The sequence below is a fragment of the Salvelinus namaycush genome, chromosome 19, assembly GCF_016432855.1.
Source record: "Salvelinus namaycush isolate Seneca chromosome 19, SaNama_1.0, whole genome shotgun sequence".
NCBI lineage: Eukaryota > Metazoa > Chordata > Actinopteri > Salmoniformes > Salmonidae > Salvelinus > Salvelinus namaycush.
In genome coordinates, this window is record NC_052325.1 from 50,435,242 (window position 1) to 50,463,116 (window position 27,875).

At 41.1% G+C, this 27,875-nt stretch overlaps 1 protein-coding gene across 1 annotated transcript in view; it reads left to right on the forward strand.

Annotated features, from left to right (window-relative positions):
- Positions 1-27,875, forward strand: part of LOC120064047 (obscurin-like protein 1) — a 75,271-nt gene that overhangs the window by 10,600 nt on the left and 36,796 nt on the right. The window contains exons 7-14 of the mRNA XM_039014358.1: positions 10,136-10,411; positions 10,663-10,935; positions 11,101-11,376; positions 11,579-11,854; positions 12,048-12,323; positions 19,182-19,457; positions 23,227-23,499; positions 24,672-24,938. Coding sequence (XP_038870286.1) covers positions 10,136-10,411; positions 10,663-10,935; positions 11,101-11,376; positions 11,579-11,854; positions 12,048-12,323; positions 19,182-19,457; positions 23,227-23,499; positions 24,672-24,938 — 2,193 coding nt within the window. The remainder of the gene's footprint in view (positions 1-10,135; positions 10,412-10,662; positions 10,936-11,100; positions 11,377-11,578; positions 11,855-12,047; positions 12,324-19,181; positions 19,458-23,226; positions 23,500-24,671; positions 24,939-27,875) is intronic.

Here is a 27,875-nt window from a genome sequence, read left to right on the forward strand (position 1 = left end):
TCCAAAGTTAATGGTTAGGCTTTAGTTTATCCCTGTGGTGTGCAAGAGACCTGGAATCTGTCACTACAGTGACATATGAAATCGACTTCCTCAATTGTCTTTACGAAGGCCTTGCTCCCGACTGTCTACGGCACTGCATCTCAGTGCAAGAGGCGTCACTACAGTCCCTGGTTCGAATCCAGGCTGGGTCACATCCAGCTGTGATTGGGAGTCCCATAGGGCAGCGCACAATTGGCCCAGCGTCGTCTGGATTTGGCCGGGGTAGGCCGTTATTGTAAATAAGAATTTGTTCTTTACTGACTTACCTAGTTAAATAAAGATAAAATAAAATAAAACATATACAGTAAATGGACAGATGTAAATGTATGTAGAAGAGCATCATTTCAGACCTCAAATTGTAACCATGACAGCACCACAGTGTTAAATGCATAGTTTTCCATTTTTATCCCAATATATGTTTTCTCAAATGGAGCTTTGACGACTTCAGAGCAATCCACCAACGGTATGTTACAGTGCTCATGTTAGCATATTGCTACTATTGGTATCCAATTTATTTGCATTGATTCTATAGCTTTCTCTAAAAACATCCTAAAATAGCTCTTTCTTTATTCCAATTTATATCGGGATTATCACTCCAGAAGAAATAGTTATTTGAACAGAACTGTTTCAAACCAAGATTTTATACTTACATTCCATGCCTTCTGTACTTCAAAGGACTTTCTGTAGAGCCTGTAAGGAAACGTAGCGTAGAAACGTATGATAATCTTTGGAAACATTTCTATTCCAAAATCTTTAATTCCAAGTCAAATCTGGATCTCGCGGATTAAATTAGATTGAAGTATGTGTGATCGATTTTAAGACATTTTTTGAGAATTACGAACCAGTGAAAGCCAATTCAATGCTATCATTAGCACAACATAGTAATATGCTAAGATGCATTGCATGTACAAATGGTGGATGGATGTTGTCAAATAACTTCTCTTCTTTTTTTGGTGACCAACATCTAATTTGTTTTTCATTTTTTTGTTGGGGGGTATAAACAACCTCCCATCCCCGTAACCCCACATGTCTCATCGCGTCCCATCCCCCCATGTCCCATCCTTGGTGTTACAGTCTGTGAATTAACTTAAAATGTATAAATTGATGATTCAAATTATGGGACACCAAGGTCATATTTTTCCATATCCTGTTCGAGTTAAAGGATTGTTTAGATTTAATTAGATCTGTAGACCATACTTTCTAGGTGGCTAGCACATGAACATGACCTTTCCAAAAGTTTTTTTTATAGATTATAGAGATCAGTCCGTTCGGGAGCCCAGATCATTTATTTATTAATCCCGTCATTGGTTTCCCAAGGAACTCCATAGCCAGCATAGCTAACCTAAATTGTAAATTTAGAAAAAAAGAATAGCCTGGTAATGTGTGTCTTTCAAATATTGGAATATTCTCAAACCATTACTGTCCATGATATCAGCAAGGGTACAGATTCCACATTTGGACCATTGGGGGGGACGCAAAAGGCCACCCTTCAGATCGCAAGACGTTGCTGTGAAATATTGGAGAATGGGCAAGCCATTTTGATTCCCAGTTACATTCTTTTTAAATGTTGTGCCAAATAGAAATTGTGCGCACAATAATAGGACCAAAGCATAGTTTACATTGTTTAAAGGATATATCAGTGAAGACCACCTCTTCCAAGGCAATAGGAGACACCATATATCTCTCTATACTCAGCCAAGGGGGCGGAAGAATCATGTCTAAACGAATTTAGGATGGAACTAAATGCAATTTAAAGTTTGGTACAGATAGTACTCCTACGTTTTTCCCTCTTTGCAAGTTTGTTAATTTTATCCGGCCCGATTACCTTGCAATATCAATTTTTTAACCGCACTATGGATTTTATCCCAATAGCCAGAAGGGGGAGACAAGGGAAGCATTGAAATACAGAAATGTTGATGTCGCAGTATATTATATTCGACAATAGATATTAGTCCATCTACTGAGGATGAATATAATTGATTTCAGCGTTCTGTTAAAGTTTCTGCCAATGGTTTTATTGAAGGAAGGAAATATATATATTCTCAAATATCTAAAATGGGAAACGATTGGGATTCCATAAGTAGAGATGGAGTCCTCCATCGGGGTCTCGAGGGGCAGTCAGGCAGATTTCGTTTTAAAACTTAAAACTTTTATTTTAAAACTTGACATAGAACTGAATTTGTCTATGGTCTTCAGAGCTTTTGGGAGGGATTGAGAGACATTGTCTAGATAAAGTAAGATATTGACGGAAAATAATGAGATGATGTGATCCATGGAATTAAGAGATGATGGTGTAATTTCTTTCAATTGTCCAATTACATTGGCCAGGGGTTCAATAGACAATAAAAATAGCAGAGGTGAGATGGGATCACCTTGCCTAGGACTTCTAGTTATTCTGAACGGAACAGAGCATTTATTGCCTGTTATGATTAGGGCTGAGGGATTGGCATATAGTATTTTAAATATATGAATGAAATTGGAGCCAATTCCCGTATGTTCCAAAACCAACCGAATATATGACATTTTAGACTATCAAAATATTTTTCTGCGTTGAGAGATAGAACTGCCCAAGGGACTTTCATTTCTGATAAAGCATGGAAGATATGTAATAAGCAATGGAGGTTATCTGAGGATAATAGTTTTTTAACAAACCTGCTTTGGTCCAGATGTTTTTTTCTATAAAAACAAACATTTGTGCTGTATTTTATCCCTTCCAAATGAACCTTTCTGAACAGCTGTGTTAATAATTTCAAATAATAGTGGACCTAATTGGTTCCAACATGTTAAATAGACCTCAGGAGGAATACCAGCACAACCAGGTGATTTGTCGGTATTCATGTTACCCAATGCCCTTTTGAGATCATGGAGAGAGATGTGGGCTCCCAGCAAGCCAGCTTCCTGAGTTGAAAGAAGAGGAGTTCTTATGTATATTTTTTAATTACTCAATCAATTACTCAATCAATTTATTTACAATACGAGGTGTACAATTCTGTAGGTGGGACAACCATGTATCACAGGCATAGTAAGTGCACTTTTCCTCAATAAAGTAGCTATCAGCAAAGTCAGAGCTAGAAGGGGGTGGGATGGGGGGGTCAAGTGCAAGTGTTGGTTCAGAATTTAAAAAAAATAGTTATTATATATTTTTTTGTTCTGATAGTAATTCACCTGATTCAGATTCAATACTTGCAATATCCGCTAATTGGAATTAATGGTTGCGTCTAATTCGATGGATGGCAAATTCTGCTGTCTGTGTTACCAGTAGATTTAGTTCTGTCTTGACTTTGATAAGAGTAGTCGCTACCTGGTCTGAAAAAGTGTTAATAACTTCTCCAATTCTGACATTTTCTTTAACCTCACTACGGGGTGTGGGATGCCCACCTGGCCAACATCCAGTGAAATTGCAGAGCACCAAATTCAAAAACAGATCTGAGAACAGCGCCCTGCAGACATTATAAACAGTAACAAGCCAACTAAAGGAGTTACACAAGTCAGAAATAGTGATAAAATGAATCACTTACCTTTGATGATCTTCATATGTTTGCAATCACAAGACTCCCATTTTCTCAATAAATGTTTGTTTTGTTCGATAAAGTCCATGTTTATATCCAAAAACCTCAGTTTTGTTAGTGCGTTTTGTTCAATAATCCACTGTCTCAAACAACATCCGGTGAAATTGCAGAGCGTGAAACTAAACAAAACAGAAATTCTTATAATAAACATACATAAAAGATACAAATGTTATACACCAGCTTAAAGATAAACTTTTTGTTAATCCAGCCACTGTGTCAGGTTTCAAAAAGGCTTTACGGCGAAAGCAAACAATGCGATTACCCGAGAACAGCGCCCAGCAGACAAATCATTACAAACAGGTATCACTTACCTTTGATGACCTTCATATGGTTGCACTCTGAAGACTCCATGTTACACAATAAATGTTCGTTTTGTTCGATAATGTCCCTCTTTATGTCCAAAAACCTCAGTTTTGTTCAGCAATCCATTGGAACAAAGCGCGGTCACAACAGACAGATGAAAAATCAAAAAAGTACAATAAAAGTTCATAGAAACATGTCAAACGATGTTTAAAATTAATCCTCAGGTTGTTTTTGTCATAAATATTCAATAATATTTCAACCGGACAAAAGCTTTCAATGGAAAAACAGCCTTTCAAAATAATAGTACTTCCTGGATGGATTTTCCTCAGGTTTTTGCCTGCCATATCAGTTCTGTTATACTCACAGACATTATTTTAACGGTTTTGGAAACTTTAGAGTGTTTTCTATCCAAATCTACCAATTGTATGCATATCCTAGCTTTTGGGCCTGAGTAGCATGCAGTTTACTATGGGCATGCTTTTCATCCAAAATTCCGAATGCTGCCCCCTACCCTAGTGAAGTTAATTGTGATTTATTCAGCCCACATGTGAATGCAGTTGCATTATTTTTAATAAAACCTTTAATGGCGTCCCATAAAATCTGGATCATTGAGGATCATTGACTGAATTTTTGCTAATCATTGTGAATTCATTCAATTCAGTTTCATTGGTCATCCCCCCCATTCCCTTCACTAGCCCCCCCAAATAACTTATTTTGAGGTTTCTTCTCTCCCTATCAGGGTTTTGCTCAATTAAGCATTTTGGAATTGACTACTATACAACTCATGAGTTGAAATTCTAATTGAATTGGACACCTTACTGGATGTAGAATTTGAGTTTGAGTGACAGGAATGTAAAATGTAATTTGGTGCAATCGGAGATACTGGATATAATGACTAAATGCCTATGTCGTTGTCCTCAGAGTGAACGGCGGGCTGTCAAGCTCCTGTCCTCTCTTTGGATTGGTGGATACATCTCGTTATTTGAATACTTTTTACATTTTCAATAAGGGGTGTTGACATGTTGATGTCATGTGCATCCCACTTATATCAGTACACTCGTAACAACCTAATCATTACGAAACTTCTATTGCATATCAAATAAGCCTTACACATCAAAATAAAAATGTGTTTTTATCTTGACTCATACAAAAACTACTCACTTGCTTAATAATTCATGATCTGCTTCATGTGGACAGATTTTAGGTGGATTAAACCCTCTCTCTTTTTACTCTTTTCCTCTCTGGTGCAATTCAAATCAATTCCACTCAGTCATATAACATTCGTTTTATTGAATCTGACAGGTCCCACTTCCAGATGCCAAAGAATATATAACTTTTCTCGAGAAACAATGTTCAAATACTCTTTTAGCCTTTGTGCTTAGAATAACCAATTCTTTTTCCACCAACAATTTCATTTGTTTGGCTTATTTTTGAAGGCCTCAGGGTCAACTTGATGGTTAAAATAATGCATTCTGAATTGAGCCCAACCCTGCTTTAAATCAGATATAATTGGTGGTGGAATGTTACAACAGGTATTAGGTCTGTCATGCTTGTGACAGTGTTTTGTAGGCGTTAAATCATACATTTCAGTTTTTCCTTCAGATTTCTCGATATATGAAACAAGTCAATGAATATTCAGCAGAGAATGTTGCAGATGATTTCAGGTGATAAGCCTACATTACCTGTTCAATAACCCAAATCTTCTTCATATTAAACCCTGTAGCTCCAACTCCGAAGTTTTCAGCAATTTCTGAAGCAGACAAGAAAAAGTACATCAAATCAGGCAACCCCATTGTACTGCAATGCGAGCTCTCAGATCCTACCACCAAGGTGTACTGGTACAAGGATGGAACAAAGCTCCTAACCCAAAGTGGAGTAGACATCCAATCAGATGGAACTATGAGAACTCTAGTTATCCAATCAGCAGAGCTGTCTCACTCTGGAGTGTACCGTTGCGAGACAATGGAGGATGGCCTCCAATTCACTGTGGAAGTAAAAGGTGATGTTAAAACTATCTATGAATTAGAAATCAACCAATCAAGTTCTGCAGTGGTAACTAACCGATGGCTGGTGGTGTTTGGTGTTGCTTGGCAGAGTATCTAACAGAAAAGATATCACTTGTCCGTTTCCATTGTTTGTTCCTATTGTTTGTTGAGCTTATACAGTAGATACTCACACCTGAGATCTGCACGCGTAACTCACAATTAATAATTAACGTGAACGCTAAGTGCACAGAATGATGGGGTACTTATTTCAGCCACACAATTAGTGGATAGTCTTCTATGAAGGCTAAACAATCACATGAAAACACAACCATTACTAAGATGACAAAATGTTCGAGGAATATGGTGACCGAGTATGCAGATATAAATATGGTAGTGACGACCCAATGGACAACATTTGAGGAGAATTTGTTTATACCTATTTGGCTATTGAGATTAGTGTACTGGTTCATAACTTGCAATTGGGTGCAAGGGGGATATTGCAAATGCCAAACCAATCTATAAGTATCCATTGATATGCATGCGAATTATGCCCTGGTGCCTACTTACTACATCTTGACACATCTTTTATTTAAACAATTACCTTCATCTTTTGTCCTCCCTCATTCTTATGAAGACACCTCTTTGTCATTTGTTGCCTCACTTGCCTGTCTCGTGTCCTTCATGTTATTCTCTGTAAACCTTTAGCGGCTTTGAGATTGCACCATCCTTGACTCTTGCACTCTCTGCTCTTCAGTTCTTGTTTGTTCCTTCCTGCTTTGTGTCTTATCTTTGTTAACTGTGTCTGGCATCTCGTTTGAATGGTTTTCTGTCATTTGAGCCAGGTCTTAATCAGTTTGGTGTGTTTGCAGTTTCTTCCCTCATAATGAAATACATGTATTGCATATCTTGGAAATCTTTGAATCATTTAAAAACATGTCAGAAAATTAACATTGTGATCCCCTTTATGATCATTGACACCCATAGCTCCACCTGTGAGGTTCTCAGCACTTCCAGAAGCTGAAAGGAACAAGTTCATTGAAGATGGCTGCCCCATTATACTGCAATGTGAGCTCTCAGATCCAACTGCCGAGGTGTACTGGTACAAGGATGGAACAAAGCTCCTATCTCAAAGTGGAATGGAAATCCAGTCCGATGGCATCAAAAGGACACTACTCATCCAATCCGCTGAAATATCACATGGTGGAACATATGAGTGCTCAACAGCAGGTGATACCATCACATTTAAAGTGGAGGTCAAAGGTGATTTGCAGCTATTTTTTTAGCTACACAACACATAATAGGAGCTTATGCTTATATTCTCATTGGTGTAGCCACTGTTCTTTTTTTTTTGCAATATTTTCCTTAACTCTTACAGTATCTAATGTGTGCTTATATTTGATGGTCTGGGAGGACATTAACTACTACTTTCCTTCCACAACTACCTGAACTTTAGCACCGCTAGATCAATATGTGTTTTTTAATCAATGAAGTAGCCTAACGTCACGTGCACACAGGTTGCATCATTACACTGCCGCACAGTACGTTTTACGTAGTCTTCTCAGTCCATGCGCCACAACATAACAAAAAGAATCACGCTACACATTAGCAACTTTTCCGATGGTTTATCTACTTACGTGTCGGATACCGCACCGCAAAGCATGTTGGTAAAATCCTCTGTGTGCGACACACTGCACACAGAGCTATGCACCGCAACCTAGTCCGGCAGATGAGTCGGAGCAGTTGCGGATTGCCTTCCATTGAAGTAAATGGACTTCCGCCAGAACACATACAGTTTGACGCAACCGGTGTGCACAAGACTTAATACAATTGTCTTTCAACACAACTTCAAAGCCATACCATTTTCTCCCCACACATATTCATACCCTTTAGCTCCATCACAGAAGATCATGCCACTTTCACCAATGGAGAGGAACAAGTCCGTAGAAATTGGCACTCCCATTGTACTGCAGTGTGAGCTCTCAGATCCTCTAGCCCAGGTCTGCTGGTCTAAAGATGAAATGAAACTATTTCCCAAAACTGGCCTCGATATCCAAAGTGAAGCCAATGTGAAGAGACTAGTCATTCACTCTGCGGAGCTCTCTGACTCGGGGCTCTACTGCTGTAGTCTTACTGACGATGCCATGACATTCAAGGTGGATGTTCAAGGTGATTTTCCTCTTTATGCCTCCCTTTTTAACAGCTTTTTAGGGGTGCAGCACATTTCATTCCGTTTTTGTATTGTAACTAATAGTTGTGTTACAGTATACATCTTTGTAATAATGAGTGTATCCCTGAAAAACTGGGATCTACAGTAGGTTTTAAAGGTACGAATAGCTTTTTAATATAACATAGAACAAGAATCAGCACTTTGAAACAGGTGCATTTCGTGTTTTGTTAAATATTTTTCCTAAATGCTTTGAAAACCCCATAGCTCTTCCCGTGAGGTTTTCAGCACTTCCAGAAGTTGTGAGGAACAAGTTCATTGAAGCAGGCTGCCCCATTGTTCTACAATGTGAGCTTTCAGATCCAACTGCCCAGGTGTTCTGGTACAAGGATGGAACAAAGCTCCTCCCAGAGAATGGAGTCGACATCCAATCAGAGGGCGCTTTGAGGGCTGTGATCCTCCAATCAGCGGAGCTCAGTCACTCTGGGGTGTACAGCTGTGAGGCTTTAGATGACTGCATAGCATTCAAGGTGGATGTTGCAGGTGATCTAAGAATTTTGAGTTTGGTCAAAATCACTAACTAATATGTTGATTAATGCTTCGTAATGCGTGCAAGCTGTCGGTTTGTATTGAACATCATATCTTCTTTTACATTCCATCAGTCATTAGTAGGCCTAAGCATCCTTTGGAAGAGTTAGTTATGTGATATACACAGTAGAAAAGTAGATGCTTGATAGTATTTCTAGTAGCAGATTCGATTAAGAGAAATGCTGATTTTGATTGCATGGAATTAAATTAATTAATTTAATTCAAAGGATATGTGAGATTTACCACTAAATTCTCTCGGAAAAGCAATACCTTTTCAGGTACAAATTGGACAGCGATGCTCAAAGCAGTGCAACTAATAGCTTCAGCATTCAAATGTCTAACCTCCTGTGATGAGTGAAATATCCTTCAAATCATCTCATGATATTTACAAAATAGAAATTTGTTAAAGCAATAACTTCAACTCTGGTGACTCTAGACACAACAATTAATCAATTGTGCCCTCTTTTTAGTATCTAGACAACCCTTAACAAGTAGCCAGGACGGTAGCCACATAATATCATACATCTTCAGATGAACTTAATCAAATTGCTTTTGTATGTACATGTTAATGTTAGAATGATACCTCCATTGAATATATTTCTTTAAATTAATTAAAGCACCTATAGCTCCACCAGTGAGGTTCTCAGCTGCCCCAGAGGTTGAGAGGAACACGTCCATTGAAGCAGGCTGTCCTATTGTACTGCAATGTGAGCTCTCAGACCCCAGTGGACAGATCTGCTGGTACAAGGATGGAATAAAGCTCCTCCCACAATATGGAATACACATCCAATCAGAGGGCACCATGAGGACCCTGGTTATCCAATCAGCCACATTTTCAAGCTCTGGGGTGTACAGTTGTAAAACAGCAGATGATATCAGCGAATTCTATGTGGATGTGAAAGGTGACATGTAAAGCTTTTCCGTTAATGTCAAGTTCGGCGTGACTAATAACTTCATGTTGCAGATAAAAACATTCCTTTTCAGAGCACGCAATCTTTGGACATTGGACATGTTCATTGAGTTTTGCTTTTAGGAGCTACTTATGCATCTACCCTTATAAACACATAACGTAGGAGCCATTTGTGTTCTTAAACTGAGCTATGGTCATCATAATAGTTTTTTCCCTTTTGTCATCTCTTGTTGCCATTCATGAGATATTTCGATACTTTTCATTAAAGGCTAAACACCTGAAGAGGCCATCGGAGGAGAAAAAAAGCATGTACCGTGATCTGTCATTTTCCCAATGACTTAATTGCACTACAGTACATCCTTGCACAGCTTTTATTAACCGTTCATCTTTGCTTCAACAGTGGACGCAGACTTCTCTAGAACTATCCAGGCAATCCTTGGCAATGCTTGAAGTCAATGCATCATCGTCAGTGCTTGAAGTCAATGCATGTTTAACCTGCACAAAGCAGGCCTTTTACATCTAATAAGACTTCTCTTGTTATTTCACTCCACTGAACCATTTGTATTGTTTTCCGCAGCACCTCCGGTGACGTTTGTTGATATCCCTGAGGAAGACCTCTTCAAAAGTGTTGTGGAACAAGATCGTCTTGTTATGTCCTGTGAGGTTTCCAGGGCTGACGCTATTGTCCAGTGGTACAAAGATGGGGTTGAAACGCAGTCTAGTGACAACGTTGCTGTACAAGCAGATTGCACTGTTAGGATGCTGACCATCCAGTCAGCTCAGCTGTCAGACTCTGGGACATACACATGTCGTGCCGGAGACAGAGCTTTAATGTTCAAGGTTAACATACGAGGTAATGACTTAGCAAGGACATTTCATTCCTACTTTGAATGAAGTACAACATCAAATCAAGCCTACAGAATATAATTTTTGTGAATGATTCATAATCTAGTGGCATACTGCATTCATAAGCTATGTGACTAACCGTAAAACAAGCATTTGGCAATTGTGAATTGCACTTTGAAGACTATGCCATGACTTGTGATACTGAGATGTCATGCTTGCTGTGATGTTCTCACTCACGTAACTCCGTGTCATCTACAGAGCCACCAGTGATGATTGTATACCCTAAAGAAGATGTCCACCTTGATCGGCATGTGCCGGAGGAGATCATTCTCAGCTGTGAACTTTCACGTCTAAATGGTGTCGTAAACTGGTTCAAGGATGGGCAAAAGTTGCAAGAAAGCGAAAACATTAAACTTAAGATTGAGGGCCCTTACAGGCGACTGAAGATTCTTTGTAGTGGAGTCGAAGACTCTGGCGAATACGTCTGTGACACGGCTGATGATTCAATATTCTTTCATCTCAGCATAACAGGTAAGGGGAGCAATCAAGAGCATAACATCTTGTTTTCATGCAGGTTCACAATGCATGCTGTAGTAACTGGCTTTCTCTGTCACATGAGATCACTATTTATTTAAACAATAAATGTTTTGGTCATACTGCATGTCTTGATGCATTGTCGGTGCTGTCTTTTTCTAGAACCTCCAGTACAAATTATATCTCCAAGCCAGTCGCAAATGGAGCTCTGCCAGCAAACATCTGAGAGGATGGTGTTGAGCTGTGAGATCTCAAGGCCCAATGCTGTGGTGCGCTGGTATAGGGACGGGCTTGAGGTGGAGGAAAATGACAACCTCATTTTAGAGGTGGATGGGGTCTACAGGAGACTCATTATACCCGAGACCACAGTCAAAGATTCAGCCGAATATGTGTGCGATACGGCTGATGACAACATGACATTCTTTGTCAACATTGCAGGTACAGATGTCTACTATCAGATACTTTTTTCAAGGGCACTTGATATCCAAAGTAGAAACAGACAGATTACTTATGAGTGTTGAATGATTAATGGTGCCTTAGTGATCTGTTGCTAGTGCAGAGTGCATAATATGTCACAAGAAGAAACCCCTTTACTGCTGAAGAGATGCTTAATTTTGAAGTGATTATTTTTTATGCACAGATCCTCCTGTCCGTTTCGTACGCCCAAGAAAGATGGCAAGTCGGGTCGAGATGTTTGTTGGAGATTCTTTGGTTCTTGACTGTGAGGTGTCCAGATCAAATGCCGCGGTAAGCTGGAAGAAGAATGGGGAGGAAATGGAAGAGAGCAGCAATGTCACCGTTATTGAGGATGGCGTCATGCGGCAATTAACCATCCACTCCATGACATTGGAGGACGCTGGGCAATATGTCTGTGACGCCAAGGATGATGTGATGGACTTCCAGGTCAAGATCAAAGGTAGATATGGAAATTGAATCACATATTCATGTTAGTCCATACAACTGCCTGTTACAGTACCTTTCACTTGCTTTGTCACTGTTCATGTTAATCTTGTACAGATGTCCATTAGAGTACCTTTCACTTGATGTTACTACATTCAGATGCCCATTAAAGTACCTTTCACTTGCTTTCTCGCTGTTTTCATTCTCAGAGACACCTGTAAAGATCCTGGGCAAAAACGATGTGAATACTCAAAAGCAGTTCTTCGCCTCAGATGACATTGTCTTAGGGTGTGAGCTTTCAAGAGCCAACTGCATGGTCGTCTGGTACAAAGACAACAAAAAAATTGACGACAATGAGCGCTGCTGTAGTGAGGAGCAGGGTGTTTTCCGTTCACTGGTGGTTTTAAATGCTGAGATCGACGACTCTGGAGAGTACACCTGTGATGCCGGGGATGATAAGATGGTGTTTCGTATCACCGTGAAAGGTACACATTCTTGTTTCCTAGGTTCATGCTATCTTGTTTATGTAACGTCACATTCTAAATCATTTCTGAAGTGTCTATATAGTCCTTACGAAAGGTTTATGAAGGCTTCATGAAGCATTGCATGTTTGTGTTAGTTAACAGAGAAATAAAAAAACATGTCAACTTCATATGCATCATCTCCAGCATCACTCCAACATCAACATATGTGAAAACAGCACATTTCTATGTTTTGTAGTGAAAAAGATAGAGGACGACAAGTGTTACCGCCATCATCTGGTGTGCATCATGATTTTTACTAACTATGAGAAAGCAAGGGGGACTTTACTAACCTTTGCCTGCTCATAGTGGATTAAAAGAGTAAAGTCCCCGATCTGTTTATTTGAATTGTTTTATTAGGCAATTTGCTTAATGAATCAGTCCCTGTAAAGCCTATTAACTTCCTGACGGTTTTGTCTGAGAGCCCCAGTTATTTTTTTTTTTAATTTAATCTTTTTATTTTGGGGGTAGATCAGCTTTAATATTACAGATAGATTGTAGCTTCAATCAATGTAATTGTCTGCATCATTTCCAATCCCCCATATACAGTTGAAGTCGGAGGTTTACATACACCTTAGCCAAATACATTTAAACTCAGTTTTTCACAATTCCTGACATTTAATCCAAGTAAAAATTCCCTGTCTTAGGTCAGCTAGGATCCCCAATTTATTTTAAGAATGTGAAATGTCAGAATAATAGTAGAGAGATGTATTTATTTTAGCTTTTATTTCTTTCATCACATTCCCAGTGGGTCAGAAGTTTACATACACTCAATTAGTATTTGGTAGCATTGCCTTTAAATTGTTTAACTTGGCTTCCACAAGCTACCCACAATAAGTTGGGTGAATTTTGGCCAATTCCTCCTGACAGAGCTGGTGTAACTGAGTCACGTGTGTAGGCCTCCTTGCACGCACACGCTTTTTCAGTTCTGCCAACAAATGTGCTATAGGGTTGAGGTCAGGGCTTTGTGATGGTCACTCCATTACCTTGCATTTGTGGTCCTTAAGCCATTTTGCCACAACTTTGGAAGTATGCTTGGGGTCATTGTCCAGTTGGAAGACCCATTTGCGACCAAGCTTTAACTTCCTGACTGATGTCTTGAGATGTTGCTTCAATACATCCACATAATTTTCCTACCTCATGATGCCATCTATTTTGGGAAGTGCACCAGTCCCTCCTGCAGCAAAGCACCCCCACAACATGATGCAGCCACCCGCGTGCTTCACGGTTGGGATGGTGTTCTTCGGCTTGCAAGCATCCCCCTTTTTCCTCCAAACATAACGATGGTCATTATGGCCAAACAGTTCTATTTTTGTTTCATCAGACCAGAGGACATTTCTCCAAAAAGTACGATCTTTGTCCCCATGTGCAGTTGCAAACCGTAGTCTGGCTTTTTTATGGCGGTTTTGGAGCAGTGACTTCTTCCTTGCTGAGCGGCCTTTCAGGTTATGTTGATATAGGACTCGATTTACTGTGGATATAGATACTTTTGTACCTGTTTCCTCCAGCATCTTCACAAGGTCCTTTGCTGTTGTTCTGGGATTGATTTGCGCTTTTCGCACCAAAGTACGTTCATCTCTAGGGGACAGAAGGCATCTCCTTCCTGAGTGGTATGACGGCTGTGTGGTCCCATGGTGTTTATACTTGTGTACTATTGATTGTACAGATGAACGTGGTACCTTCAGGAGTTTGGAAATTGCTCCCAAGGATGAACCAGACTTGTGGAGGTCTACAATTTTTTTCTGAGGTCTTGGTGGTTTCTTTTGATTTTCCCATGATGTCAAGCAAAGAGGCACTGAGTTTGAAGGTAGGCCTTGAAATACATCCACAGGTACACCTCCAATTGACTCAAATTGCGTCAATTAGCCTATCAGAAGTTTCTAAAGCCATGACATCATTTTCTGGAATTTTCCAAGCTGTTTAAAGGCACAGCCAACTTAGTGTATGTAAACTTCTGACCCATTGGAATTGTGATATGGTGAATTATAAGTGATATAATCTGTCTGTAAACAATTGTTGGAAAAATTACTTGTGTCATGCACAAAGTAGATAACTTTGTAAGTCCTAACCGACTTGCCAAAACTATAGTTTGTTAACAAGACATTTGTGGAGTGGTTGAAAAACGAGTTTTAATGAGTACAACCTAAGTGCATCTAAACTTCCGACTTCAAATGTATGTATGTATGTATGTATGTATGTATGTATGTATGTATGTATGTATGTATGTATGTACAGTATATACCAAAACATGTGGAAACCCCTAGTGGATTCGGTTATTTGAGCACACAGCCATGCAATCTCCATGAACAAATATTGGCAGTAGAATGGCCTTACTGAAGTGACTTTCAATGTGGCACCGTTATAGGATGCCACCTTTCCAACAAGTCAGTTAATCAAATTTGCCCTGGTCAACTGTAATTACTGTTATTGTGAAGTGGAAACGTCTAGGAGCACAACAGAACGGCACCGCCGAGTGCTGAAGCGCGTAGCGCGTAAAAATTGCCATTCCTCGGTTGGAGCACTCACTACCGAGTTCCAAACTGCCTCTGGAAGCAACTTCAGCACAAGAACTGTTCATCTTTGAGTCAGACTTGTTCCTTTAAATTCGGGGTGTAGCCATGAGCTCCCCTTTTGTCCCCAACCATGTGAACCTGTATGTGGGACAATTTGAGGAAGCACTCATTTACAAAACATAGACACACCACCTACTTTCTAAAATCATCCTATGGAAGAGATACATAGATGATGTCTTTGTGCTCTGGGAAGGACATCAGCAGGAACTAAATGAATTACAAATTCTGGTGAACGAGTGCTCTGAATATCTCAAATTCACCATGCAGATTGATGAGATAAAACTAAATTACCTGGACTTATTGATCATCAACGATAATTGATGCATTACATACAGATTCATACACAAAGCCCACGGACCGCAATACCCTGCTACGTGCTAATTGTATGCATCCCCTTCCCCTCAAGAATGGTCTACCATATAGCCAGTTATGCAGGGTTAAACAAATCGGTGGCCACCAGTCAGATTTTGACAGCAATAATAAGAAAATTACAGAAATTCAAAATGAGAGGCTATGAAGACAAAACTCTTAATGCTGCAATGGTGAAAATATCTCAAAAATCAAGAGAGGAACTGCTCAAAATTAAACCAAAGAATAAAAACAACACAACAGTGTTTTGCACAAAGTACACCAAGTGTTTGGAGAAAATGAAAGCAATCCTGAAAAAGCACTGGCATATTCTGCAATCAGACAAAAAAAATTGCATAACTCTTCAAGGAGCCCCCACTGGTGGTCTATAAGCGTGGTCGCAATATTGGGGATAGATTGGTTAGATCTGACCTGGCCACTCAGACACTCTTGACACCCATTCCAAATGGGAACTACAAATGTAGCTCATACACACAGTGCAATAGCACTACAAAAAGATCCTTCTTCAGACACCCACATACGGGTCGAAAAATCCCTGTTAGGGGCATCATTTCATGCAAGACAAAGGGAGTAATCTATCTCATCATCTGTACATGTGGGAAAGCCTACGTAGTACAAACAAAAAGACAATTAAACAACGCAGAGCTGAACACCACAGCTCAATCAGGTGTAAGATCACTGACTATCCAGTAGCAGCTCACTTTGTTGAAGCTAACAATCCCATCTCCTCCTTAGATACACAATAGCATTGAGATCCTACTACTACAGAGGGAGGCCTACTTGATATCCTATTTAAAAACATTGACCCCTAGTGGTCTGAATATTGACTTTGATCTCTGGCCCTTTGTATGACCAATTGTATTTTCTGTGATTACGTCTTGTAAATGAATGTATTCTTTCTACAGCTCATCAGAGTACACCCGTATGTTCACCCTGTTGATGATGCTTATTATGCATTATGGTTGAACCAAAAGATTACATGTAAGATATTTTTGAATGAAATTGGAAATACTTAATAACTGAAATTAAATTAAACAATAATGTATGTTGATGCTAATGTTATGCTAATGATAACAGTTCCGGTGAAGGGAAAGCCTAAGATCACCATACGCAATGCCAAGCGTCGGCTGGAGTGGTGTAAAGATCGCCACCATTGGACTCTGGAGCAGTGGAAACACGTTCTCTGCAGTGATGAATCACACTTCACCATCTGGGCGAATCTGGATGTGGTGGATGCCAGAAGAACGCTACCTGCCCCAATGCATAGTGCCAACTGTAAAGTTTGGTGGAGGAGCAATAATGGTCTGGGGCTCTTTTTCATGGTTCGGGCTAGGCCCCTTAGTTCCGGTGAAGGGAAATCTTAACGCTACAGCATACAAATACATTCTAGATGATTCTGTGCTTCCAATTTGTGGCAACAGTTTGGGGAAGGCCCTTTCCTGTTTTAGCATGACAATGCCCCCGTGCACAAAGCGAAGTCCATACAGAAATACACCGCTCAAAAAAATAAAGGGAACACTTAAACAACACAATGTAACTCCAAGTCAATCACACTTCTGTGAAATCAACCTGTCCACTTAGGAAGCAACACTGATTGACAATAAATTTCACATGCTGTTGTGCAAATGGAATAGACAAAAGGTGGAAATTATAGGCAATTAGCAAGACACCCCCAATAAAGGAGTGGTTCTGCAGGTGGTGACCACAGACCACTTCTCAGTTCCTATGCTTCCTGGCTGATGTTTTGGTCACTTTTGAATGCTGGCGGTGCTTTCACTCTAGTGGTAGCATGAGACGGAGACTACAACCCACAGAAGTGGCTCAGGTAGTGCAGCTCATCCAGGATGGCACATCAATGCGAGCTGTGGCAAGAAGGTTTGCTGTGTCTGTCAGCGTAGTGTCCAGAGCATGGAGGCGCTACCAGGAGACAGGCCAGTACATCAGGAGACGTGGAGGAGGCCGTAGGAGGGCAACAACCCAGCAGCAGGACCACTACCTCCGCCTTTGTGCAAGGAGGAGCACTGCCAAAGCCCTGCAAAATGACCTCCAGCAGGCCACAAATGTGCATGTGTCAGCATATGGTCTCAAAAGAGGTCTGAGGATCTCATCTCGGTACCTAATGGCAGTCAGGCTACCTCTGGCGAGCACATGGAGGGCTGTGCGGCCCCACAAAGAAATGCCACCCCACACCATGACTGACCCACCGCCAAACCGGTCATGCTGGAGGATGTTGCAGGCAGCAGAACGTTCTCCACGGCGTCTCCAGACTCTGTCACGTCTGTCACATGTGCTCATGTGCTCAGTGTGAACCTGCTTCCATCTGTGAAGCGCACAGGGCGCCAGTGGCGAATTTGCTAATCTTGGTGTTCTCTGGCAAATGCCAAACGTCCTGCACGGTGTTGGGCTGTAAGCACAACCCCCACCTGTGGACGTCGGGCCCTCATACCACCCTCATGGAGTCTGTTTCTGACCGTTTGAGCAGACACATGCACATTTGTGGCCTGCTGGAGGTCATTTTGCAGGGCTCTGGCAGTGCTCCTCCTTGCACAAAGGCGGAGGTAGCGGTCCTGCTGCTGGGTTGTTGCCCTCCTACGGCCTCCTCCACGTCTCCTGATGTACTGGCCTGTCTCCTGGTAGCGCCTCCATGCTCTGGACACTACGCTGACAGACACAGCAAACCTTCTTGCCACAGCTCGCATTGATGTGCCATCCTGGATGAGCTGCACTACCTGAGCCACTTCTGTGGGTTGTAGTCTCCGTCTCATGCTACCACTAGAGTGAAAGCACCGCCAGCATTCAAAAGTGACCAAAACATCAGCCAGGAAGCATAGGAACTGAGAAGTGGTCTGTGGTCACCACCTGCAGAACCACTCCTTTATTGGGGGTGTCTTGCTAATTGCCTATAATTTCCACCTTTTGTCTATTCCATTTGCACAACAGCATGTGAAATGTATTGTCAATCAGTGTTGCTTCCTAAGTGGACAGTTTGATTTCACAGAAGTGTGATTGACTTGGAGTTACATTGTGTTGTTTAAGTGTTCCCTTTATTTTTTTGAGCAGTGTAGTTTGTCGAGATCGGTGTGGAAGAAATTGACTGGCCTGCACAGAGCCTTGACCTCATCCCCATCGGACACCTTTGGGATGAATTGGAATGCCAACTGAGAGCCAGGCCTAATCAACCAATATCAGTACCTGACCTCACTTACGCTCTTGTGTCTGAATGGAAACAAATCCCTGCAGCAATGTTCCAACATCTAGTGGAAAGCCTTCCCAGAAGAGTGGATGCTGTTATAGCAGCAAAGGGGGGACCGACTCCATATTAATGCCCATGATTTTGAAATGAGATGTTCGAAGAGCAGGTGTCCACATACTTTTGGTAATGCAGTGTACTTACATGATTTAGAAAATATTTAAGACCCTATTCAGTATTTTTTTCATGAATAGCCTGTTCATAGCATATGAAAAAGTCATATTTTCATACTTTATTATATTTGTACTATTTGCTAGTAAAGTGGTGAAAAGTAAATACATCTCAAAACTAAATTAACCTGAAATGTGAAGATCAGATCAGAGCTAGGTATTGTTCATGGCCCTCTTTAGGAAATTATCTTATCCAGGCATAGCCAAACAGGTTTGAACCTTTATTCTGAACAGGTTCAAATCACTTGATGCTGACCAGAAGACAAGTGTTTCCTACATCACCCAGAAACACTTTTGTTTCATCTGGTCTCTATCTTTTTTATTACAAAACATAGAGTGCAGTCGTTTTCACGTGTTGATGTTGGGGTGGTGCTGGAAATGATGAATATGAATTAGAAAAATTGCGACATTTCAATTGAATTAAAGTAGGAATAAATAAGACTGTTGTTTTTCTCCTTAGAACCCCCTGTGACCATCATCGGCAACTCGGGTAACCCAGAGCATCATAGCCTGGTAGCAGGCGACAAACTCATCTTGGAGTGCGAGATATCTTGTCCGAATGCCACTGTCCAGTGGCTCTGGAATGGAAAGTTACTGAGTTCAGACGCTCGCACTCACATAGACAGTGACGGTGCCACCAGGAAACTTGTTTTGTCAGAACTTCAGCCCTCGGACTCTGGAGAGTACATATTGGATGCCATCAATGACAAAATGGTAACCATAGTTGAGGTCCAAGGTAAAAGTGTTTACATTTCCAATGCATGTAATAAATTACAAAAAACATATCTATGCTATTGACATGACAGAAACATAAAAGTCACAAGAGAGGCCATGTTCAAATTATGTTTTACTCCTCAGAGCCCCCAGTCAAGTTTGTGAACAAACAAGCCAGAACCACCATCTCTGGCTACGAAAATGAAAGTGTGACACTGTGTGCCATGGTGAACCGGGAGCAAGCCTATGTGCGATGGCTTAAAGATGGTGAACTATTGAATGGGGATAATATTCACATCGCCAGTGCGGGTAAAATGCACACCCTCACCATCAACCCCCTGAAACTAACAGATAGTGGAGGGTTCGTCTGTAACATCAACACGGACGAAATGTATTTCATTGTCCAGGTCAAAGGTAAGAACAGGATTTTTTGGGACAAAATGCCTAAGAATAAGGTTTAACATAGTTAAACACAGTATTTATGCTGCCATAACTGGAAAACGGATTACTGAACTTGTTTTCCTAGAAATGAAAGTGAAATTCTCCAGACCTCTGGAGAATATCGTAGCCCTGAAGGACAGTACCCTTACCCTGAGGTGTGAGGTCAACAAACCTAAAGGAGATGTTCAGTGGCTCAAAGATGGCCAGGAGATTAAGCCCAGCCGTCGACATACGATAAGGGCACAGGGTCGGGAGCGAAGCATCACTATCCACCAGCTAATGCTAGACAATGCTGGGGAATATGCCTGTGAATCCACAGACGATAGGACTTTTGCCACCGTCGGTGTAGAAAGTAAGGATATGGGCAGTTATGTTTATGCTAATATTTGAAATAACTAAATTAACATTATTGGGTGATAATCATGTCAATCAAACTCTGTTTTTAATGTCAGCGCAAGTCTAATGCCATGCACATGTGCTATCTAATGTGCTCATGTGCTATCGGAATTATCAGATGCTCCTAGTTCCCAGTGGGAAATTTCACTTGAATGACCCTCCAAATTGATATTACAAGTGGGAAACGGAGAAAATGTTGTTACCTGACATTTCACCACTGACCTTTTTTTTAACCTATTCAACCAAAAGATTACAACAAATCAGTTTTTGACCATTACAACCTCATCGATGTGGATAATGTAGCTAATCTGAACATATTGTCAATGTTAAACAAGCTAGCTAACTTTATTATAAGCAATGTTAGCAAACTTATCAAGCTAGCTAAAACGTTATTGGTTGAAGAATTGCTGCGACTCCAAAAGCACTTGAACACAATCATGTCGGACTAACCACTTTCCAGTTTCCTATATCCAACGAGCACGTGAAGCCAGCATGACTCACATTATGTAAAAGGCTCAGTGAAGTTAAAAAGTGTGATTTTCCTATGTTTAATATACAGTACCAGTCAAAAGTTTGGACACACCTACTCATTCAAGGGCTTTTCTTTATTTGTACTATTTCCAACCTGGTATAATAATAGTGAAGACATGAAAACTAAGAAATAACACATATGGAATCATGTAGTAACCAAATAAGGGTTAAACAAATCAAAATATATTTTATATTTGAGATTCTTCAAAGTAGCCAGCCTTTGCCTTGATGACAGCTTTGCAGACTCTTGGCATTCTCTCAACCAACTTCACCTGGAATGCTTTTCCAACAGTCTTGAAGGAGTTCCCACATATGCTGAGCACTTGTTGGCTGCTTTTCTTTCACTCTGCGGTCTTACTCATCCCAAACCATCTCAATTGGGTTGAGGTCGGGTGATTGTGGAGGCCAGGTCATCTGATGCAGCACTCCATCACTCTCTTTCTTGGTCAAATAGCCCTTAAACAGCCTGGAGGTGTGTTGTGTCATTGTCCTGTTGAAAAACAAATGATAGTCCCACTAAATGCAAAGCAGATGGGATGGCGTATCGCTGCAGAATGCTGTGGTAGCCATGCTGGTTAAGTGTGCCTTGAATTCTAAATGAATCACAGACAGTCTCACCAACAAAGCACCCCCACACCATCACATCTCCTCCTCTTCCATGCTTCACAGTGGGAACCACACATGCGGAGATCATCTGTTCACCTACTCTGCGTCTCACAAAGACACAGCGGTTGGAACCAAAAATCTCAAATCTGGACTCATCAGACCAAAGGACAGATTTCCACCGGTCTAATATCCATTAATCGTGTTTCTTGGCCAAAGCAAGTCTCTTCTTCTTATTGGTGTAACTTTAGTAGTTGTTTCTTTGCAGCAATCGACCATGAAGGCCTGATTCATGCAGTCTCCTCTGAACAGTTGATGTTGAGACGTGTCTGTTACTTGAACTCTTTGAAGCATTTATTTAGGTGCAATTTCTGAGGCTGGCAACTCTAATGAACGTATCCTCTGCAGCAGAGGTAACTCTGGGTCTTCCTTTCCTGTGGTAGTCCTCATGAGAGCCTGTTTCATCATAGCGCTTCATGGTTTTTGCGACTGAACTTGAAGAAACTTTCAAAGTTCTTGACATTTTCTGGATTGACTGACCTTCATATTTTCAAGAAATGATGGACTGTCATTTTTCTATGCTTATTTGAGCTGTTCTTGCCATTATATGGACTTTGTATCTTACCAAATAGGGCTATCTTCTGTATACCACCCCCACCTTGTCACAACACAACTGATTGGCTCAAACGCATCAAGATGGAAAGAAATTCCACAAATTAACTTTTAACAAGACACACCTGTAAATTGAAATGCATTACAGGTGACTACCTCAGGAAGCTGGTTGAGAGAATGCCAAGAGTGTGAAATGCTGTCATCAAGGCTACTTTGAAGAATCTCAAATATAAAATATAATTTGATTTGTTTAACACTTTTTTGGTTACTACATGATTCCATATGTGTTATTTCATAGTGTTGATGTCTATTATTCTACAATGTACAAAATAGTAAAAATAAAGAAAAACCTTTGAAAGACTAGGTGTGTCTAAACTTTTGACTGGTAATGTGTATATATATATTTCCACACTATGAGGTTGGAATAATACTGTGAAATTGTGAAAATTTTGACAATGCCCCTTTAGTGTAAGAGCTGTTTAAAAAGGCTGCCTGAAATGTTTTTGTGGGATGTAGTTTTGACCTTCCATGGTGATATTTTTGTAATTTTACATTTTGTTATTAGGGTCCCCATTAGCTAACGCCATCACGCTAACTAATCTTCCTGGGGTCCAACACCATTACAATTACAAACAACCACAATCAAGACTTCACAAACATTCAACATTTAGACAATACAGATCATTAAAATACAGTAAATTAGGTCATAGACCAATAAGAAAGAGCGTTCCAAACTTCTCTGCCAATAACAGCTAATTTTCAGTTTTCCCCTCCACACTCAGACTACACCCAGACAGTCCTAGCAAAATTCTTGCTTGAGAAATTGCCATTTGCTAAGATGCTATTTTTGTTAATATTTTAAACCTTTTTAATTGTAAACAATCACAGTAAAGTACTTAATTGTTACCCAGAAATTATTTGATACTGAGATAAAACAAAAAGCTGCATTTGGACCTTAAACTCTCAATGGGACAAATCCTTTGAGAGTAAACACGTTTCCAAGCAAGGCTTTGCAACAAATTACGTTTTGTACAGTTTTCATACCACCCATTGACCTCTCATTGCATGATTTACGCAAAAGTTGTGTGAGTTAAGCGCATGGATCTCATGTTAGGATTTGGAACAATGATACAGTGTCTCAATGATATTCATTGCAAATCAACCCTGTGTGTCATTATTCTAATTCATTTTCATGTTCTATCCCTTAGTGCCTCCACCTATTGTCGAGTTTATCGCAGAGCTACACAATATCACTGTACTGGAGGGGGAAGATGCTACATTTAAGTGTGTGGTTTCGCCAGAGGACACACAGCTAGTGTGGAGCCTGAACGGCCGGCCTGTAGCTCCAAATGAGAGGTTTGTCATTTCAAGTAATGGACTGTGCCACATGCTGTGCATTTACAACTCCCAGGTCTCAGACTGCGCCACGGTGACTGCCAAGGCAGAAGGGCTGGTGTCTGAGGCAAACCTCCAGGTTCAAGGTGAGATACCATTGGTTAACATTGTGCTAGCTTGGTATTCAAGATATTCTGGTCCAGTTTTAAATGTGCTATATGCAACAATTCCACCTACAAAATAGACCTAAATGTCAACGATATATTTGTAGTAGTAAAGAAAAAAAAATCCCACGGGATAAAAAAAATTATTTCGGGATTGCATTCGAAGCTAGTAAAGTTGCTTGTTTTTCCTGGAATGTCAACCTTCAAACAGCAGCATCTTCCTGATTCTCGTTCTTGGAGGTTGAAAACAATGGATGTCTTATTTAAATTATGATTAGATAAGAAAGTATTGCTAAGCTATTTCAGGTTTTTCAAAGCTAACCAGAATATAAATATCATACAACAAACAGAGCACCTTTAAATTGATAAGTAGCCCCATGACTGTGCTCTTATGATTATATAGTTACAGTGTGACAAGATGTCAATTTCCCTGATTAATTAGGAAATTGAAATTTCCCCCCAAACCTTTTATTTATTGTATTAATTTCCCTTGATTTTCATAGTTGCGCTGTTGACATCGTTGAACAACAGTGTATGTCAATGTTTTAGAGACATTTAATTGTAATCGTCATTCCACATTTGCAATAACTTTATACAACTGTTGATTCCTTGAAGTTTAATAGATCATTTTGAAGTAAGCTTTGGCAAAAAATGACTTTCCTCATCCTTGCCTCCCCTTTAAATCTCTTTTTAACTATTGGGGGATTGAGTGCAACAGTGTGCTTTTGGAAAGCCTCTTTAATGCCACAACATATTTTCAATAAATAATGACCTCTTCAGACAAGCTCAAATTGTTGAAGAGGCGCCTTTGACGACTAGCGCTTAGCAGCGTCTCCTGTTAGAATTCCTAGGGTAACTGACAGAGACAAATGGTGCCAGAGACATGCTACAACACTTAGGAAAGCAGTACTATTAAGAGGATTGAATCGCCTCTCCTTAGCAGAACTTGTGCTACATTTTGGCTTGTTTATCATATCATTTTATTAGAATCTTTATATAGTTATAATGTAGCTTGCAAAGCGCTCTTTTTTCACTTTGTGTATGGCAGTCTGGATATGTAGTTTAATGTCAATTAGAGTTCAAATCTAATACTTGTGTGATACCAGTTGCCTTACACACACACACACACAGTAATTGTGGGTGTATCTGTTCAGAACAACAAGTGTTGTTCACCAAAAACATGGTGCCCATTGTGGCTGAGCAATTCGGGGAGGCTACCCTGGAGGTGGAGGTGGGTCTCGACTCTGGAGAGGTGCAATGGATGAGGCAGGGTGTAGTCATCCACCCGGGGCCAAAGTTCACCCTGAAGAAAAAGAGCCGGCGAAGGAGCCTCACCATCCACAAGCTCGCCCTTTCCGACCGGGGCACCTACAGTTGCGAAACTCTCCACGACCGCACGCAAGCCCAACTCATCGTGGAACGTGAGTGCGCACGTGTTGTCACTCTGCACTGTTGTTGTTTGTTTACCTCCGTTGCCGGCAACATCGCTTTCGCACGCTGCCCCTGTTGTTGCGTTGTTGCTTTTGGAGCAAAGTCAATAACTGAGTAAGAGTAATTTGAACGATTGGGACCGGGGTGGCACTTGTTCCTCCATGGTGATGGCTGCAAACAGGTGACGTACAGACAGACCGCTAGCCCAGCCTCTGGTTCTCAGGGAGCAGATTTCTGTATTGACACAGGATGACTGGAGCCATAATGATTTCATTAAGCGTGTCAAAGGGGAATCAGATTGGAGGCTAGAAGGAAGTACTCGTGAGGAACTATTTAAGCCCCTTATGCTTGGCTGTGAAGATATAGATGTTATCAGACGAGCACTAGGATTACATTCGCACAAGCACAGCTCTCTGAGAGCATTCTCTTCGCTTACTATTGCAGAGTCGAGCTATGACTAATGGCTGCCATAACCCCAACTGGTCTAATAGTATAGATGTACTGTAGCTCTTTTCTTCTTACTTGTTTTGTGGGTGAATTAGTGCTGTGAGGTGCGGGTGAGAGAGAGCTTGTCTTTTCAGCAACAGCTTGGTTGGGAAGGGGAAAGTCTGGACTTCGGCTGCTGTTGGCACCGTTTATGAATTTGGATCTCCTCTCATTGCATCTAAATTTACGCACTGGCCTTCAAAATCGAGTTTGTTGTCATCAAGTCTAAGAACGGAATGCTTCTTCTCCTTGGAGAATGCATATCTGTGTTAGAATAAGTCAAAATGTTGGCAGATTCGAAACAGGCTTTGGTGTAAAGTACTGTTTTTGAATGATAAAAAATACTTGCCTCTTTCCTTCCAACTGGCTACATGTTTTATTTGTCTGTCGGTATCACACATACTGTAACATGACTTCTGTTATAGTGACGCTCTATATGAAAATGGAAGAAACATTAAAATAAATGCTAAGAAATAGCCTTTGGATTTGGTATTTGTAGAGGGATCATATTGTATGGAATGCTTCTAGAGATTAAATAATACATGAAATAACAGATGATTGAATAAAACAATTCTATAAGGGAAGTTAAAACCATATATACACTGCTCAAAATAATAAAGGGAACACTTAAACAACACAATGTAACTCCAAGTCAATCACACTTCTGTGAAATCAAACTGTCCACTTAGGAAGCAACACTGATTGACAATAAATTTCACATGCTGTTGTGCAAATGGAATAGACAAAAGGTGGAAATTATAGGCAATTAGCAAGACACCCCCAATAAAGGAATGGTTCTGCAGGTGGTGACCACAGACCACTTCTCAGTTCCTATGCTTCCTAGCTGATGTTTTGGTCACTTTTGAATGCTGGCGGTGCTCTCACTCTTGTGGTAGCATGAGACGGAGTCTACAACCCACACAAGTGGCTCAGGTAGTGCAGCTCATCCAGGATGGCACGTCAATGCGAGCTGTGGCAAAAAGGTTTGCTGTGTCTGTCAGCGTAGTGTCCAGAGCATGGAGGCGCTACCAGGAGACAGGCCAGTACATCAGGAGACGTGGAGGAGGCCGTAGGAGGGCAACAACCCAGCAGCAGGACCGCTACCTCCGCCTTTGTGCAAGGAGGTGCACTGCCAGAGCCCTGCAAAATGACCTCCAGCAGGCCACAAATGTGCATGTGTCTGCTCAAACGGTCAGAAACAGACTCCATGAGGGTGGTATGAGGGCCCGACGTCCACAGGTGGGGGTTGTGCTTACAGCCCAACACCGTGCAGGACGTTTGGCATTTGCCAGAGAACACCAAGATTGGCAAATTCGCCACTGGTGCCCTGTGCTCTTCACAGATGAAAGCAGGTTCACACTGAGCACATGAGCACATGTGACAGACGTGACAGAGTCTGGAGACGCCGTGGAGAACGTTCTGCTGCCTGCAACATCCTCCAGCATGACCGGTTTGGCGGTGGGTCAGTCATGGTGTGGGGTGGGGTGGCATTTCTTTGTGGGGCCGCACAGCCCTCCATGTGCTCGCCAGAGGTAGCCTGACTGCCATTAGGTACCGAGATGAGATCCTCAGACCCCTTGTGAGACCATATGCTGACACATGCACATTTGTGGCCTGCTGGAGGTCATTTTGCAGGGCTCTGGCAGTGCACCTCCTTGCACAAAGGCGGAGGTAGTGGTCCTGCTGCTGGGTTGTTGCCCTCCTACGGCCTCCTCCACGTCTCCTGATGTACTGGCCTGTCTCCTGGTAGCGCCTCCATGCTCTGGACACTACGCTGACAGACACAGCAAACCTTTTTGCCACAGCTCGCATTGATGTGCCATCCTGGATGAACTGCACTACCTGAGCCACTTGTGTGGGTTGTAGACTCCGTCTCATGCTACCACTAGAGTGAAAGCACCGCCAGCATTCAAAAGTGACCAAAACATCAGCCAGGAAGCATAGGAACTGAGAAGTGGTCTGTGGTCAACACCTGCAGAACCATTCCTTTATTGGGGGTGTCTTGCTAATTGCCTATAATTTCCACCTTTTGTCTATTCCATTTGCACAACAGCATGTGAAATTTATTGTCAATCAGTGTTGCTTCCTAAGTGGACAGTTTGATTTCACAGAAGTGTGATTGACTTGGAGTTACATTGTGTTGTTTAAGTGTTCCCTTTATTTTTTTGAGCAGTGTATATATATAAAAAAAAGGTATATCTCGAGTCCCCTTTTTGCCAAGTTCCTCTCTAGGTTCCTTCCTTCTAGAGTTTTTCCTAGCCAATGTGCCACTGCTTCTGCTTCTGCTTGCTCTTTGGGGTCTAGGCCAGGCTACGGTAAAAGCAACTGCTGATATAAAAATGGCATCATCCACATGATTTCTTTGTTTGTCCCTGTCAAACATGCAACATGTAAATCTGTTGATTTAATTATTGATCAGGGGTAGGCAGCCCTGTTCCTGC